This window comes from Desmodus rotundus, chromosome 8 (genome assembly GCF_022682495.2).
Source record: "Desmodus rotundus isolate HL8 chromosome 8, HLdesRot8A.1, whole genome shotgun sequence".
Taxonomy (NCBI): Eukaryota; Metazoa; Chordata; class Mammalia; order Chiroptera; family Phyllostomidae; genus Desmodus; species Desmodus rotundus.
In genome coordinates, this window is record NC_071394.1 from 120,913,263 (window position 1) to 120,932,130 (window position 18,868).

Genomic DNA, 18,868 nt, shown 5'->3' on the forward strand with positions numbered 1-18,868 from the left:
TTGCCCTTGGCCTGGCCTCTTCACCAGCGTCTGTGCTCTTTTTCCCCAGCCGGGAAGCGGGCCCCTCAGTGCTACCCCAGTTCCGTCAACTCTGCCAGGACCGTGATGCTCTTCAACCTTGGCAGCGCCTACTGCCTGAGGAGCGAATATGACAAAGCCCGCAAGTGTCTGCACCAGGTGAGCCTGGAGAGGGCGGTGCCAGGCCCTCTTGTAAAGCAGCTAGCAAAGGGTGTGGAGTGTGGGTTTTGTTACTGTGTCTGAGGCTCCTGGTGAGGTTGTCAAACGTTCGAATACCATTTTCCAAGCTTAAAAATATTCTTGAAAGGTAAGCAACTGATCAGTATTGAAAATGAAACTAGGTCTTGATTTAGGGGCAGAAAGGCACTTAGTGGAGAGGTTTTTTTCCTGATGATTTTAATAATTCAAATTTCAAAAGATTGGAAACCATCTAAATAAGGGATCACTCAAGTAATGGTGCATCCACAAAGTTGAACACTGTGTAGCTGTAAACTTGGTGTATGAAAATGATGATATCCATGACATATTTCTTTTTAAAAGATTTTATTTATTTTATTTTTAGAGAAAGGAGAAGGGAAGGAGAAAGGTGGGGAGGGAAACATCAATGTGTGGTTGCCCTCGTGCACCCCCTACTGGGGACATGGCCTTCAACCCAGGCATGTGCCCTGGCTGGGAATCGAACCAATGACCCTTTGTTTTGCAGGCCAGCGCTCAATCCACTGAGCCACACCAGCCAGGGCCTCCATGACATATTAAGTGAAAGTGAGGTGTAAAACAGTCTCTGTATAATCCTATATATGTGTAAAAGATCTCTGAGAGGACATGCCAGAACCTGCTAACGTGGCTTTCACAGGTGGCAGAAAAGTGCATGTGGCTGGAGCACTAAAAAGGGAGACTTTTCACCGGATACTTGTATACTTTTTATTTTTGAATAACATGAATCTATGCCTGTTCAAAATGTTAAGTTACAAATATACCTTTCAGAAAGCAGGGGTCAGAAAGCCAGTACCAGAGGAACTCCACATACGCTAAAGAAAGCTGCTGGCAATGTGTAACTAAAATAGGCCTCTGAATTCTACCACTGAAATGCTGCATCATCAGCAGGTCTCAAGGAAGCTTCTGATTGGACCTCTTTAGGTCACCTGCCAATCCCCAGACCAGTCATGGACATGGACATTTACCTGTAGTAGGGCAACAGGTCCCACCAGCGGCAGCGCCAGAGAGATTTCATAGAATCGGAAAGTAGTAATTCCTCCAAAGGCTATCAATTCAGCAAGTCAGCCATGGGAATAAGTGAATAAGTGGGCATGATACAACCGTGCCCCTGTGGAGATGCCTTATTTAAAAAGGAAGTGCAAGGTCAGAAGGTGTACAGGTTTTAATATTTTTAACATGGAAAGTTTGTTCCAAATGACATATTCACCAGCAGCACATGGGAGAGCCCACCTCCCCACATGTGCTGTCAGAATAACTGAAATTGTAATGACACCTATTCTCAGGACACGGTGGCTTTGGGACATTTCCTCCGATGAAGGCCACTTTGTTGTGTCTAGCCATGACGGAGCTTAGCATGCAGAAGATAACCATGAATGATGTTTAGTATCTTAGTGGTTTCTGGTCAGCCTTTCTCGTCCAAAATCAGTACAGTTAAGTGATGGACTATCCAGGGAAACGTGTGGTATTATCTAGGAACCGAGTAAACGAGTTGAAGGGGTAGGAGCTCCACTGTTCCGCTGCTCTCAGCGGCAAGGCAAGGGTGTTTAACAGCCCCTCTGAAAGCGCCCGTGGACCCCAAGGACTGCAGCAGACCGGGCTTTTGATCTAAAGTTACAGTGTGTATGGTCTAGCCCGGGGTGTTGTACAGCAGGTGGCCCTGGCGGCTGCCATGCTGGGAGAGACAGATGGGGTCAGGCCTGGTTCGGGGTCTGAAGGGGGGCTTGTTTTGGTCCCTTGGTTTTTAGGTTAATCCAATGGCTGGACCTCTGTTAATTGGGAGGCCTACCCTGCCTGGGAGGGCAGAACAATGATGTGAAGGGTTGGGAAGGGCTCCTGAGAAGATGTTTTGGAGGTTGCCTGCCCACCACTAACCATTCTGTACAGCCAGTAAGCAAAATACCATTAAGTCTCATAATGGAAAAAGCTGTAGCCTGTGTGGTCAATGCAAAGAACAACAACAAAAAAAGGACCTGTGTTAATAGCCAGTTGGAGGCTAAAATGGAGATTTTAATCTTCACAAAATGCTGTAAAGGTGATCCTGCTTGTATAAAGCTGGGCCTGGAAGTGTAAACTCTCGTTTTCTGAACTGAATTGTTACACCTCAGTGATGTAGTGGGAGGAATAAAAAGCTCCCTGCTTCATTCATGAGGAACCAAGGAGCATGTGCTCTGGACAAGAATCCACACTAGCCTGAGATTTCTTCTGGTGCATCTGTGGGCACGTGGCAGGTCCCACAGATGCCTCCCGCATTCGCACCTCAGCCTGCGATGGCATTTCTCCCCATTTTCTGCCTGTCAGCGACGGGCCTGGCGAGGAGTAAGCAGACTTCATTGCCTGGAAGCTCTCCCTCGAAATAAACTCTTCCTTCTCTCTGTTCATATTCACAGTGCGGGCCCTTTCCTCTCTCCCTAGCATTTAGGTAGATGTGTTTGGATGATTGTTAGTGATCCGCAGGCTTGCTTACTTTCTGGGTGTCTTACCCTCACACCCATCTCTGGTCAATACATATTCATATACTTTCTGGTCTGATTAAGGGATTAGGTGAGGAAAGGCTGCAGCCCAGAGAGGCCCGGATTGAGGAGATAAACCTGTAATCTCAGGACCTTTGACTGGAGCAGTCCAGGCTTCCTTTTCTCAGGAATGGGTCAGAGAGGAGCTGCTGGCTGGTGATGTGCCTCTCAGATCTAGGAAGAGACAGCATGTTGCCTAAGCAAATAATTTCATTTGACCAAATTGTACTGTTTCAGTCCTTAAGAATGAAGGCATTAGATAGGCTTAGTGGTACGTATTTTTCTGTATACCAGCCTCTTAAATTCCATTGTTGACATTGGAAACTTGCAGGTACTGACCTGTGACCTAGGAAAACGAATGGGCTGTAGGTTGTACTGTAAGTGCCACTGCGTCTGTGGCGGAAAGCACCGCAGACTGGGCTGGGTGGGTGGGGTGTGGGATCCAGAGGGCCCTACCGCCCATCTCAAAGCCAAATATAGCCTGGAGGTAGAAGAAGCCCAGGCGGATAAAAACCAAGGGGAGAGAAAAGCTTTCTCCTCTGAAGAGCTCATTGTGGATTAGGCAAGGGAAATACTTAACTAAAAATTACTAGAGTCTAGTTTCATTGGTAGGGGTCAAGACAAAGGCATCTGAGAGCCACCAGAGCAGAACTCGGGGGGTCCGTAGGAGGCCGTGTGGGAATGAGCTTGAGTAAGTTTGCTAACTTGGTGTTTGTAGGCCGACATCCTCTTTTTTTTGTAACGTGGAGTTTGTATCTGAAGCTGGTGGTTTCATGGGTGTCTTTTTGTTCTGAGTGCAGGCGGCTTCGATGATCCATCCTAAAGAGGTGCCCCCTGAAGCCATCTTACTGGCGGTCTACCTTGAACTGCAGAATGGTAAGGGCTTCTTTTCTCTTCGAAACTGAAAATTTGCCTTCCTTGAAGATATTACCCATCAAGTTCTTCCAAACAAAAATGGAGCTAAGGAATTTTTGGTATCTTACAAATTCCTACTTCTTGCAAGTTAAGCATATTTCCTTTTACCTGTGAAAATGCAGAATAGCATAACTTCCGGACAATTACGGTTAATCCCTACTGATGAACCTTTCTCTCCGGCAGCCAAATGACTCTGAGATCATGAGTCAGAACGCCAGCTGCTCCGAGTTGTACAGATAATGGCTTTTACACTAAGCCAGTTTTTGCTGAGAATTATTCACCCAAACCTAAATCCAGGTTATGCCTCTGGAGCATATACAACCTCCAGGATGTGGCTCCCTGGGAGAAAGGCTGTGGGTCCTACACAAGAGACAGCACGAAGTGGGAAAGGGATGGGAATGGGAGAAATTAGAAGAGACAGGAATAGTAAGAGTTGAAAGTCACACCTTCTTGTGGATCATGGGAAGGAATCCTTAAAAGGCTCCCCCCTTTATAGCTGAAGAAGGGGCGTTAAGTACGCAGCATCCGGCAGGCCTTGGCCTCCTTAAAGGCCCGATTAGGGTTATAGCTCCAGATCCCTGTGGTTCCAAATCCCTTCCGCGCATTCTGCCTCTAGACAAGGGTTCTCCCTGGGCTAGACCTTAGAGTCACTGGGGAGCTTTAAAAATATCCCCCGCCCACGTCACACCCGAGATCTCCTAAATCAGAATTTGTGGGGTTGGGAGGGAGGCGTTAGGTGGTTCCCGGGTACAGCAAAGGTGCCGATCACTTCTCTTCTAGGACACCTTTCACCTCCCTTGCAGGATTCTGATGGCTTGCTTTGTGTGTGGTGGTCATGTTGTGTGCTGCTTTTTTTTAATGGGAAGTGTTTTTGTAGGTAATACCCAGCTGGCCTTACAGATCATCAAAAGGAATCAGCTACTCCCTACAGTGAAAACACTCTCGGAAATGAGAAAGAAGCCAGTGTTTCAGCCTGTCCACCCGATCCAGCCCATCCAAATGCCGGCTTTCACTGTACAGCGAAAGTGATATTTTGCTCTTGGAAAACTATTACCTGAGACCCAGGGGAGTACTTATGGGCCTTTTTAGTTGTATCACAGCAAAATGAATAAAAGACAGATGGTGAAGGGTGCGAGTCTGAAGATACAATTTGAAATGATTCTAACCCCTGATTATTTTTTGCCAGAAACTCACTTAAAATTAAGGATTCACAAATTAATTTGCATCTGTTTTTCTTTAATCTTTGAAGCAATTATGTAATGTGTCTGTGTCATAGGCAATTAAATCATGGTCTTATCAGAACAGCCTCATATAATATATTTTGTCTTTCTTGCAAGTGTTAAGAGTGTTTTGGCATCTGAGATTTAGTGTTAAACTTTGTAAAATTGTGAGAACAACATCAGCTACTACTGATGAGTAGCCCGTCCAGAAGCTGACCCGGAGGCGGAGGGGAGGAGAAGTTAATGTACTTTATACCTAGTTATGAATAAAAGGACCATAAAATGTGTAATGAAACCCATAGTGCTGGTAACATGGACCAAAAGACGAGATTCCTGAGCTGATAGGAATCCGTTTGCTTAGAAATCACAAATGAAGACAGACAAGGTTCGAGGCACTGGGCCAGTGTCGCCCTCCTGTACTCTCACACAGAAACATGGATTCTGGAGTCTGTTAGCAAGTTGTTCAAGGTTTATTTCCAACGCCTTTGCAAATGCAAACAAACGTTTAAAAGCTTCTTTCCAAGAGATAGGTTCGTGTTGCAGGATTGATGTGGCCAAAATTTGTGCCTTGGGTCAAATACTAACTTTAGGTTTGGGGGCAGAGGTGAGTCATACAGACTTGCTTTAGAAGAGTTGGGTGATCTCCCCCTTGAAATCATGTTTGGTAGATTCATCAAAGCTAGCCATTTAGTATCTCTTGCTATTTACATCTCTTCGGTTTCCAGATTTGGAAACCAAGCATAACAGTGCAACACACTAACTAAATGTGATTTCTGGGTTTCATAGCTGGAGAGGGGAGTGTTTGCATGGCACATGATTTATCCAGAACTTTATCAGAATTACTCTGGCTGAAATCAAACAGTTTATAGGGCTATATCCCAGAACCTGAGTACTTGTAGTGTAGCAGACTTTGCACACAAATTACTCAGACACAGGGGGGGCGGTTCTTCCTTCACTTAAACATGGGATGGATATGCGTAGGGCTTCTCTTGCCCTTTTGTCACTTTACCATTATACACAGAAGAGATTCTTTCCAGGTAGGCACAGAATACAGGCTTTAGCTTGCTTGGGCCTCTGGAAGCCTTTTCCAGATGAGATGAGGGCCCTTGAGCTGGTCCAAGTCTGCAGCTTCTGCTTTCCCAAGCCAGACAAGCCCCAGCTCTGTGGGGCCCACTCCTCTGCTGCAGGATGGTAGCAGAGTGGCGTAGCCGGAGCGTTTTCTGGAGAGTGAGCCCACAGACCTCAAGTTGCCAGGACCCCACAAGATCTCGGTATGTGAAGTGGGAAGAGGCTTGTGATCATACTGGAGGGTAATACATTTTTGGAAAAATCTCAAGAAACCAGGACATTCCCTGCTTGCTGGTCGGTTTGTGGGAAGGCAGGAATCCCTATGAGGGGGCGTTTAGGCCCTGTGTTGCTGTGTTAAATGAGAATACACTTGTCTCCATGTAGCAAAAAATGGATCCGTGGTTTACTGGATGAATGTTTTCCTCTCACTTAAGAAGGGCATATGTAGGCAGCTGCCTGCTGGCCCGGGTTCTAGTTCTCAGTGATACCGTCAGGGACTCGGCTCTATTTTTCCACATCACTCTCAGCATTTGGGGTTTTGTCCCCATGGTCACAAGATACTCCAGCTTTATACCCACATGGAAGGCAAGAAGAGGGCAAAGGCAGCCTACCTTGAAGGGAGACTCAGGACAAAGCTCTCCCAGAACACTTCAGCAGATCGCAGCTTATATCACTGTTACAGATGAAGTCAGGTAGCCATCCTTAGCTGCAGGGGAGGCTGGGAAAGAAGTCACCGCCAGCGTTTGCAGCAGTTGCTGGGGCAGCCCAGTGAAGTGTTTCCGCAGCCTGAGAACGCGATCTGAAACCTTGGGTCAGTTTAAGATTCCAGCAGCCCAGCTTTGCCTTGCACAGCCCACCCTTGGCAGATTCCAGCTCGGTAAACCGGAAGCTCTTCAGCTCCGTCATTGTTACTGGCTCCATCAGCCAGAATGGCTTCTCCCACCTATTTTTCCTGCCTCCATTTGTATTATTATTATTTTAATGATTTTAGAGGAAGGGAAGGAGAGAGAGAAACAATAATAATGTGTTCCACTTATTTACACATTCGTTGGTTGATTCACACATGCGCCCTGAGGATTGAACCCACAATCTGTGTTACCGGGGTGATGCACTAACCAAGTGAGCTACTCAGCCAGCCCCCCCACCCCCGTTCCTATTTGTTGTCACCACCACCTAACAGGTAATCCTAAATCTGCTAAAAGGTTTTAAATGCCACTTCCCTGGTGTTTTTCTAGCTGCCCCCAGTTTCTGCCTCCTGATTTACAACTTTTCTTCTCTGGGGTGTGGGTTTCTGTAATTTCACAGGTGTGGGTGCTGTAGCCATTAACCTCAAAGGATGGGGATGTGGGTTCTGAGAAGAGCCCCGTTGAAGCTCCACCACCCCATTCAGCTGCAAAATGGGGCAAAATTCACTGCAGGGATCCCTTTACAGATCCAGTGAGACTGTGACTGCAGGTGTCCCCCAAACTGCCGAGTGTGAACCCTCGGAAGAGCTGGGGTAGTCCTCCATTTTGCCCCCTGGATCCTACCGCATAGAAGGGCCCCCCTCAAGGCTCTTCCCTAGCCACTTCCTTGAGTGGTATCTAGGCCCAGCAACCTTCGGTGGCCTTTCCCGATGCCCTCCCACCGGCCTGCTCAGGGACCCTGCCCAACTTCCGCCACCTCTGTCATCACAACATGCTCTGACTGATACCTCCAGCAGTCACAGTCCCTTATCTGACTCTGCCCCTTCCTCAACCCAAGTGACTTCGAGCAAGTGCTGGGATCACTCTTGAAGCTCTTCGACCCGTTTGCAAAAGGAGGGGAGGGTGCCTTTCCTCAAGGCCCAGTGTGAGGGTTAAAACGAGATGATGAAGGTGAAGCCCACCGTTTAGTACTGGTGAGCTCACTTACTGTCTAGCTGCCCACAGGACCCGCTCAGTCCAGTCACCTTCTGCCCCCCTCTCAGCGGTACCCTCTCAGTCTCTCCCGTCCATTCCCCTTCTTGGAAGCCACCTAGAGAGAAGTGATGATGTCACAGACCCTGGAGCCGGGCTCTTCGACTCCAAACCTTGGTTCTCTCGCTGGGACACGTTTGAGGGGAACAGGTGGTTTCGCTTTGTGCCTTGGTTTCTTCATTTGTAAAATGAGCATGTTAATAGGACTGACCTCACAGGGTTGGTTTAAGGAAGTGTTCATCACTGCAGTTGCTGGATGCACCTGGAACTCCACAGGTTCATTTTCACTGTGTCAGGTGAAGGATGTCAAAGCAGAGACCATTTCCGGACCCACTGAGGTTGCGGAGGTCGCACTGCGGGTGGGGGGTGGGGGCGGCAGTGAGTGGGGGACTCGGAGGTAAATCACATTGGATATGTCCAGTGGCCGGTTCAGTCCTCACCGGCACCCCCTGTCTCATCCTACTCCTGCCTCACTGGGTCCTTCTCCTGTGAGGACAAGAGGCCCTTCGTCTCCCTGCCTCCGGTCCCTTCTCCCGCATGGGCCTTGCCCACGACTTCCTACAGCAGCTCTGACTCCCGCCCAGGGCTCAGAGCTTCAAGGTCTTTTCATGGTACCTGCTTCCTTCTCCTGCTTAGCTCCTCTGGGTTCCTCCCTTGCACCCCTTGTGACCCGAACTGGACTCTCTGCCATCTCCCCAAAGGAGTCACCATTTCTGACCGCCAGGGCTGTGCTTCAGTGTCCCCCACTCCTTAGAACTTTCTTCCAGTTTCACTGTGTCCACATCTGCACCTCTCACACCACCTCTCCGTGTCCCTGACTGCAAGGAGATTCCTCTTCTGTCCCAGCTCCTCACTCATTCCCCGCATGCTTCCCAAGGGCACGTTCTGGGCGGGGGAGCTCATTTGCTGGGGCCCATGGTAACTGGGCAAGACTGCAGGCAGAGTCTATGTTCTGTTCTTTGTCAGTTGTATTTTTCTCCTCCCTGGATTGCCAGTACTTTGAAGACAGGGCTGCTGGTTATTATATAGTGTGTGGATTGCTCTGTATGAACCAGAAAAAATCTGCTGAACAGAATTTTTGATGATGTGCTTGTCCCAGGCAGGTTGGGATGGCCTATTAACATAATCCCCAGGTTCCCAGGGCCTCAGCATCCTTGACCCTCTGAACCTTATCGAGTGTCAGTTAAATCGTGGCCCAGCGCAGGTGGGTCACTGGTGGGACTCGGCAGGCCTGCCCAAAGTAACCTGACCCATACCTGGACCGAGCAGGCAATTTACACATCCAGGTTCTGCGGTAGGAGAGGGGGTGCCGCGGGAGGAGGCAGCGAAGTTCATTAGCCCCCTCATTTGGGGCAAAGGGGATCCGTGTAGTGACAAACAATTGTCTGGGAGGATTTAGGAGGCTTTGGCCAAGTGTCCCTGTGGGCCCCAAGCCTCGTCCTAATCCGGTCCACATTTCAGACTACTTAGGATCGCATTAAATGTCAAAGCCGGCGTTTAGGGAAATATCTACATTTCGTATGCATCGCCCGGGTCAAAAGAAAAGCTGAAGCGAACCTTCGAGCACTTAGCTGGAGAAGCGCTCTGTGTGGTCCGGAGTGTGAATGGCGAGGGGGGGGCGGCGCCCTCGCGGCCTCTCGGCCCAGGAATGCGGGCTTTTCACATGTAGAAAATGCTAATGCTTTGTTCCAGCCTCGGCCTCCCGGAGGCTCGGAGGCGCCCGGCCGGATTGTCACAGCTGCATTTGCATGTGAGCGGCCCCTTGTCCCCCGTCCCCTCCCCCACCTCTCCCCTCCCCCACCACAGCTTCCCTGGGGGACTTTCTGGGACAGATGGAAAGACCGTGTCTGCACTGTCCTCTGCCCCCACGAATCCCCGCTAAAGCCACAGGTACTATTTGGGAACTTTCTGAATAGCTTTCCCCTGAGGTCCCAGGCAGGTGAATTGTTTTTTACCAATGTCGAGATGTTATTAAACCCTTTCGATTATTTTATATAAAACAACTTCTTCCGTCAAGGAAGATCAAAGCGTTGGCTGTCCAGTTTCACATTTAACGTGGGCAGAACCCCGCGTTTGATGTGACACTTTGCAGGGACGTGGTTCGTGCTCAGAGTGGGCAGCGGAGAGGCCGCCGGTGGCGGGGTGAGGAGGGGGACGCGCGGCCCAGAGCGTTGAGAGGCGGCGGGGGTGCGGACGCGCGGACTCCCAGCGACTGTCCCGGCGGCCGGCAGCGCCTGGCCGGCTCGGTCCGCGGCCGCTGCGCGTGGGCCTGGGGACCCAGAGCGCCACCTACCGCGACACGGCCCGCCGGCCCGGTGAACGAGCCCGGGAAGACCCGGGCTACTGTCAAGCCCGGAGCCCCCCCCATCTCCCCAGCAGGGCTCCGCATTTAGGAGCTTGGAAGCCCACCCCGGGCGGAGGGGTGCAGTGGTGGGGACCCAGCGTTGCTCAGCGCCCCGGCCGACAGCGGGGGCCTGAAGGTGCAGGCGGAAGGGCGCGTCCTGCCCAACAAAAAATACTGCTGTTTCCTTCAATGATTGTGGTGCTTATTTCATTAATTTCCTTTCTTTTCATTTTACTCTTTTCCTCATATTTGTTTAGTTAGTTGTGTTTATTTTACTTTCTTTAGTTATTTCCTTTTATTTAGTTTTAATTTCGTTTATTCTATTTTGTTATTTTATTTGGTTTATTTCATTTCACATTCGTTTCACTAATTTTGTTTCAGTAATTTCGTTTTTATTTTCTGTACTTCACTGATTTATTTTTAATTCCATGCCATTCACTTAATCTCATTATTTACTTTATTTCGATTGTTTTATTTTATCTAAGTTTACTTTATTTGTGGGTGAAGGAAAGGCAGCTACCTTTTTCGCCCTCTTCTGAGACTTATATATTTTTCTGCCTCTGAGTCTTGAGTGAAAACAAATAATATCAGATAATTATTCAGGTGTTAACAGACTGAAAGTTATTAATAAACACTTCTTCAGCTGACACCGTGTAAGACACTCATTGCCTGTCTGGTCAATTCTGTTTAACTCCATGATGAGAATGTGCCATGCAAAGCACATGGCCAGGGATATGGGACAGAAGTCCCAAGGTGGGAACTCGCAGTCCAACCTCAAGAGCTCCAAGCCGGAGGGACAGGGAGGAGCAGGAAGCTGCTGCAGGTAACTGGACGACAGGGGACCTACTCCAGATCAATGACTGGGAGAGAAGCTCTGTGTCCCACTGCAGAGTCAGGGGCTGGAGGGAGGGTGGTCTGTGATCTGAGGTAGGCAAGGGATCCTCTGCTAGGGGAGTCTTGGCGCTCCGGCTAGGCCGATCGTGAAACCAGAGGGCCGGGTTCTGGGAGGAAATGACAAGCTTTCAGCCTCTCGTCCACTCACCCACTCAGTAAAATTCACACAACAAAAGGATTCAAGGTTTCTGGAAACCTGCTTGAGCCCAGGATTTAAGAGAGAAAGTCTAGACTTCTCTTGGCACAGTATTGTATTTTGGGAATTTCGACTATGTTTATCTGTTCAAAACAGTTTTTAATCAAAATAAAAACATGTTTTTTTTAATTTGTTTTGTTTTGTTATAATGGGGGTGGAGTTCTGAAAGGGGCAGGACAAATGGAAGAAAGCCAATAGGAGGAAGACTTGGGCCACAAGGGAATGGTCTTAGGCCCACCCACCAAATCAGAAGAAGAAAAACCACATTTGAGAGGGTGAGTAGGCTGAGCCGGAGAAAGCTAGTGGGTGGGTTCCTTTCCTGGGCAATCCTTCACGGAGAAAGGAAAGGGGACTCTTTCATTATGATCCCAAATAGAGGTGAGTTCGGGGTGCGGCATGGCTGGATTTCCACCCTTCGAAACCCCACTCTGCTTGAAAAAGGCTTTAAGTAGGTGTAAGGGCCCTACTCTGCTCGACCTGTGGAGCCGGTGCTCCTTTTTTAGAGGGCAATCCTACTGAATTAAAATTCAATTAATCCGACTTTAAGGGCAAGAAAAACTATTTGTGAAAAATCATTAAACAGCACATAAAACCCTTTGAGGAGCAGTGGCGACTGGGGGCAGTACAGCCTGGCTTTTGTTAAGGCGCTTTGAGCCCAAGGAGTTCACTTTTTTCAGGAATTTTAACAAGATAGTGGTCAAAGTGGAATTTGTTCATGTAGTTTATTTAAGGTTTTACAAGGCCCTGCAGAGGCCCTCCCCTGAGTCTGGACCAGAAGAGCGTTTGGTAACAACGTGGCAAGAGGTATACAATCTTAGGGACATTTTGAAACCCGTGAGGAAACAAAACAACTGGCCTGGACGCTTCTGAAAGGTCAGGGCCCTGAAAAACCAAGCAGGGCTGGGGACTGTCCCGGATTAAAGGGAACTGCAGGGACGTGACCCCTGAAGGCAGCCTGTCACCCTGGACTGGGTCCTGGGAAGGACAAATGTGCCCAGCAGGGACCTTATTGGGACAACTGGTGAAAGGCGAATAGTCTGGGGATTAGATAATAGTGTTGTATCAATGCTAAATTTCCTGATTTAGATAATTGTGCTTCGGTTATAACGATAATGTTTGTATTCCTAGGAAATGCACAAGGAAGTGATTGGGCATAGAGGGGCATTGTTATCCCCTCACACACGTTTCAGAAAAATGTAAAACATGTATATACACACATGAAACATACACGGTATGTATGTGTACTGTATACATATATATGGAGAGGGAGAGAAGGAGTAAAAATGCAAATGGGGAAAATGTTGACATTTAGGAAATCTGAGTGAAGGAAATATGGGAGTTCTTTGTACTATTGTAATTTTCTCTACATTTAACATTATTTCAAAATACAACGTAAAAATAGGTAAAACTAAATAAGCTTGAGAAGAGATAAAAGATAAAAAAGTAAAAGAAAGAAAAGGGGCAGGATGTAGGGAAATAAACCAAGTGTTCACGTCCCATGACAACACTCACTGACTCCCCCCCCCCCCCCGCCCTGAGATATTGCCCTACGACAGGTGCCAACTGGCTGCACGAGAGTTGGGAACTGCCCTGTGGGAGGTTTACACCCTGACTGGGCAGACCTAGGGCACTTGCTTGCAGTCTTTGAACACCCACTGTCATCCATACATCCAGCGGCCAGCATTCAACAAAGAGTCACTGACGACTGATGCGCTGGCTGGTGTGGCTCAGTTGGTTGGAGCATCATCCCATAAACTGAAAGGTCGCAGGTTCGATCCCTGGTCAGGGCACATGTCTGGGTTGCAGGTTGGGTCCCAGGTCAGGGCAACTGATCCATGTTTCTCTCTTACATCGATGTCTCTCTTCTTTTCTCTCTAAGCATGTCCTTGGATGAGGATTAAAAAAAACCAAAAAAGAACCCTGGCTGGTGTGGCTCAGAGGATGGAGTGCTGGCCTGTGAACCAAAGGGCTGCCGGTTCCATTCCCACTGGGGACACATGCCTGGGTTGCAGGCCAGGTCCCCATTTGGGGTCATGCAAGAGGCAACCACACATTGATGTTTCCCTCCCTCTCTTTCTCCCTCCCTTCCCCTATAAATAAATAAAAATCTTACAAAACAAAAACAAAATAGAGTCACTGAGGGCCACTGGTGTCCAGACTAGAGCTTGGGACTTAGCCCCTGCCTCCAAGGAGCTGGCCATTTTGTAAGGAGGACAGACGTGTGTAAATTTACTGCAGTGTGGCTTGGCAGGGACCATGGTGGCAGCATGACTCTGTGTGTGTGTGTGTGTGTGTGTGTGTGTGGTGGGGGGGTGTCTGGGGAAGGAGCCTACTGGAAATGACTGACTTCCCCAGGGGACACTTGAAGTAGGCTTTGAAGGCTGAGGAGAAGTTTTCCAGGAAAAGGGAGTTGTGAGAATAGTAGAGGGGACAGTCTGCCAAAGCAGAGAGTTGGGAGAGGGAACGCAACCACTGGGCAATATTTGAGCAAGTGCACATTGAGCAAAGGCCACAGGCCGGAGGCTGGACAGATGAGTCGTCTCTGGAAGGCTTAGAGGAGGCCAGGGTTTCTGAGCTGGGATTTGAGGAGGGAGATTGCTGTGGATGCATGAAAACCAAGTATTACATACAAATGGAAAGAATGTCTGGCACAAAAGCACAGAGGTCAGCAATGAGCAAATCCCAAGGTGAAGGCTGGTAAACACCCTGGAGCCTGGGAGTCTGCACAAGGTGGGGTTGTGCAAGGTGTTTGCTTCCCACCTGAGCCTGCATGCCTTCATGTACGTCCTCGACCTATAGTCCCATGGTCAGGGTCAGCACAGAAAAACAGAACTGACTTTACATATTTATACAGAGGGGATTTGATGGAGGGATTTAATTGGACAGGTGATAGAACCCAGAGGTCAGTTACAGCAGGAAACTGCTGACGCTCCTTGGCTGGAAGGTCAAAGAAGCAGATGATGTTACCAGAACCCAGGGGTTGGGGTCACCTGCTGGAAGCTGAAGCCCCAACAGGCATGAGAAATGCATCTATGGCTGGAGACTGGAGTTGCTACCAAAGCTCGAAAGAGAAGGGGAGAAATACCATGGCTTTCCCCTCTTCCCACTCTCCCATCTACTGCCAGACTCCTGTTCGACAAACCCAGCCAGAAGTCAGCTGACTCAGGAGCCCAGACAACACTGCAGAATTCAGCCCCTCTGTGATCTGGGACAGAGCGGGGGAGGGCAAGGAACAGCTCTGAGGACACACAGGCCCAGAGACAGGCCCAGGGGCAGCCCCGTTAGGACTCGTCCAGAAATTGCTTTCTGTCCTATACACCAAGTGCACAGTCCTCTAATACCAGTATCAGCATAAATTCATTCCACACCCCCACCCCCGCATTCTGCAGCCCAGGAAATGGTACCACCATTTAACCAACTGTTCAGGCCAAAACTATGGAGTCACCCCCACTCTCACCTCTTGACCTTCTTCTTTCAAAATATACCATAGCCAAAGCAATCTTTAGGAAGAACAAAGCTGGAGGCATCACACGCCATGATTTGAAACTCTATTACCAAGCTACAGTAATTAAAACAGTATAGTATTGGCATTAAAAACAGACTTACAGATCAATGGAACAGAATAATGAGCCCTGAAATAAATCCACACACATGTACGGTCAATAAAGTCATATGTGACCAAGGAGCCAAGAATATCCATTGGGGAAAGATAGTATACTCTTTCAATAAAGGGTGCTCAGAAAATGGGACGGCCACATGCAAAATAATGAAACTGGGCCACCAACTCATGCTATAAAACAAAGTTAGCTCAAAATGGATTAGACTTAGACATAAGCGTTAAAACCATAACACTCCTAGAATACAATATAGGTGGTAAATTCCACGACATAGGTCTCAGAGATGATTTTTTGAATCTGACACCAAAAGCAAAATTAAGAAAAGCAAAAACAAACAAAGGAGACTGCATCAAACTAAAAAGCTTCTGTACAGAGAGGGAGACCATCAGGAAAATGAAAGGGCAACGTACTGAATGGGACAAAATATTTGCAAATCATCTATCTAATAAGGGGCCAATATGCAAAATATATAAAGAGTTCATACAACTCAAGAGCAAAAAGACAAATAATCCTATTTAAAAAATGGGTAAAAGGTCCGAATAAACATTTTTCCAAAGAACACAGACATGTGAATGGCCAACAATACGTGCAAAGATGCTCAGCATCACTAACCATCAGGGAAATGCAAATCAGAACAACAAGGAGCTTATCACCTCACACCTGTTAGAATGGCTGTCATCAGAGAGACAAGAAGTGTGTCCGCGAGAAAGTGGAGAAAAGGGAACACTTGCACACTACTTGTGGGATGGTAAACAGGTGTGACCACTACAGGAACCCTCATGGCAGTTGTTCAGAAAGTGAAATAGAGAACTATCACGCGATCCAGCAATCCCACTTCTGGGTATTTTTCTGAAGAAACTAAAAACACTTATGCAAAGAGGTACCTGCGCCCCCATGTCCACTGCAGCATTACTTACAACAGCCAGGACGTGGGAACAACCTACGCGTCCATCGATGGGTGAGTGGATGAAGAAGACGTAGTATTTATGTATACAATGAAATATTATTATTTGGCCTTAAAAATAATGAAATCTTGCCATTTGCAACAACATAGACAGAACTTAAGGGCTTTGTGTTCAGTGAAATAAGGCAGAGAAAGACAAATATGTGGAATCTAAGAACAAAAAAAAACCCCACAAACAAAAAACAAACAAGCTCACAGATACAGAGATCAGATTGGTAGTTGCAAGAGGCAAGGTGGGTGGGGAGAAATGGGTAAACTAGTTCCGTTTAAATAAATTACCCCCCCCCAAAACATAGTGTATTTCATCCATTTCAAGAGGCACATTTTTTCCATATGATGTTACTGAGATTGGGATAGATGGTGCACAATAGTAAATTGGAATTATTTTTGCTTGTTTGTTTCTTAATGATGGGTAATAATGGTATATGCTCCAGTTATTCATTGCTGCTTAACAAACCATCTGAAATGTAGCTGCATAAAACAAACACCATTTTACTAGGCTCCCAGAGTAAGGGAGTCTGAGATTCAGACACGGCGCAGTGGGGCGGCTGCATGAGCTTCACAGCACCTGCAGTCTCAGCTGGGAAGGCCTGAGTGGCTGGGGTGGCTGTAAGGGGTGGAAACTAGAATCGTTTGGAGACAATTTCACTCAGGTGTCTGGCTCCTTGGTTGGGATGATATGAATAGCTGGGGCTGTCTGTCTGTCTATCTATCTATCTATCTGTCTATCTATGTAGTTTATCTATCTAATCTGTACGTAATCTCAGGACTTCTTCACATGGGCTCTCCAGAGCCTCTCCATATGGTCTTCTAGGACTTAGCCTCTGAAGTCATCAGCACCACTTCCACTGCGCCCTGTTGCTTGAAGCAGTCACAAACCCGCCCACATTCTAGGGGAAGACACACAGACCCCTGACCTCTTCGCGAGAAGGGTGTCAGAGAAGTCGGGGCTCTGTTTTAGAAATGCCATACATAGTGGATCTTACTGTAAATGAGGTCTTAGAGACCATAAAATGCAGTATCGTTTTTTAAAAGATCTTATTTATTTATTCTTATTTTTAGAGAGAAGGGGAGGGAGAGAGAAAAAGAGGGAGAGAAACATTGGTTCCCCTCTCACACGCCCCCAACCAGGGACCTGGCCCGTAGCCCGGGCATGTGCCCTGACCAAATGAGGGAAAACGAGACAGGGAATAAGAAGCATATATGGTAGGTAGAAAATAGACAGGGGGAGTTAAGAATAGTATGGGAAATGGAGAAGCCAAAGAACTTATAGGTACGACCCATAAACATCAACTAAGGGGGGAAATGCTGGAGGTTAGGGATACAGGGTGGAGAAGGATAAAGGGGAGAAAAAATGGGACACCTGTAAAAGCATAATCAATAAAATATACTTAAAAAAGAGAAAATTGATAAACTGAACTTCATCAAAATTTAAAATTATTCTAAAGAAAGATAATGAAAACACAAGCTAGCGATGAGGAGAGAAATCGTTGCAAAGCATGTACCTGATAAAGGATTTTATCCAAAATATATAAAGAAGTCTCAAATAATAAGGAAACATTCAATTATAGGAAAAAAACAACCCAATTAAAAAAAACAAAAGCTTTGCCCTGGCTAGGTGGCTCAGTTGGTTGGAGCGTGGTCCGTACAACAGAAGGTTGCAGGTTCATTCCCTGGTCAGGGCACACACCTAGCCTGCAGATTCCATCACCTGTTGGAATGTGTACGGGAGGCAACCGATCAATGTTTCTCTCTCTCTCCCTTCCTCTCTTTCTAAAAGCAATAAATATATAACCTCTGATGAGGATTTAATTGTTTTTTTAAAAAGCAAACGGTCTGAACAGACACTTCACAAAAGAAGACCTATGCTTTGCAAATAAACACATGAAAATATACTCAACATCATTAGACATTAGGGACATGAAACTTAAAACAGTGGGATATTACCATATCTCGTATCTTAGAATGGCCACAGTGAAACAGAACACAAAGATGACGGTACAAATTTTTGGTGAGGACCTGAATTGAACTGAACTCCCCTACACTGCTGGTGGGAATGTAAAATGGTGCGATCACTATTAACAACTATTTTGTAGATTAGATCCTTGAAAAGGAGACATACACCCACCACATGATCCAGCTCTCCCACTCACAGGTATTTTTCCAAGAGAAAAAGATATGCTTGTCCATACAAAGACTTGCACATGAATGCTCCCGGCACCCTCACTTGAAATAGCCCAAACTGGAAAACAACTCAAACGACCAACACGTGCATGAGCCAACAAGTTGTGATGCATCCACACACAATGGAATCCTACTCAGCAATAAAAAGAAATGAGTTACCGATGCACACCATGTGGATGAATCTCACAGTAATTATGCTGAATGAAAGAAGCCAGATCTCCACCCCACCCAAAAAAGTACAAATTGCACCAAAACCCCCCCCATATTATATGGTTTCATTTACAGAAGATGCAAACTGATTTACAGTGACAGAAAGCAGATCGGTGGTAGCCCGGGATCGGGTTGAATGGAGGGATTATCAGGGGTCTCCAGAAAACTTTTAGGGGTGATGGACACATCCATTCTCTTGGTTGTGGTCATGGTTTCATGGGGCTATCCATCTATCTAAACTGACCAAATCGTATACTTTCTTTGGTTTGGGGATAAGTTTTGATTTCTCCTTTTCAGCCCCATTTTACAGTCAATATTATTCTGTACAGTATTAAATCGTACACTTTAAATGTGTGTAGTTTATTCATCGAGTGTCAATCAGACCTTAGGGCCATTAGTCTGGCAGAGCGTAGAGAGTGAGCTGGAGTGCAAGTGTCTGAATTATTTATTGCTGTGTAACAAAAGACCCCAAAATGTAGGGGCATAAAACAACCACCATTTTATTATGTTTCACAGTTTTGTGGATCAGAAATTTGGGCTGGCTCAGCTGGGATGCCCCATGGCACCAACCTGGC

The 18,868-nt window shown here is 47.1% G+C and overlaps 1 protein-coding gene across 4 annotated transcripts in view; it reads left to right on the forward strand.

Annotated features, from left to right (window-relative positions):
- The window catches only part of CNOT10 (CCR4-NOT transcription complex subunit 10), a 56,120-nt gene extending 51,329 nt beyond the window's left edge, over positions 1-4,791 (forward strand). For all 4 annotated transcript variants that reach the window (XM_024565779.3, XM_045199818.2, XM_045199817.3 and 1 more), the window contains 3 exons: positions 50-177; positions 3,545-3,620; positions 4,537-4,791. In XM_024565779.3, the coding sequence (XP_024421547.2) occupies positions 50-177; positions 3,545-3,620; positions 4,537-4,688 (356 nt within the window). In that variant the 3' untranslated portion in view covers positions 4,689-4,791. The remainder of the gene's footprint in view (positions 1-49; positions 178-3,544; positions 3,621-4,536) is intronic.
- Positions 4,792-18,868: the final 14,077 nt, after the last annotated feature.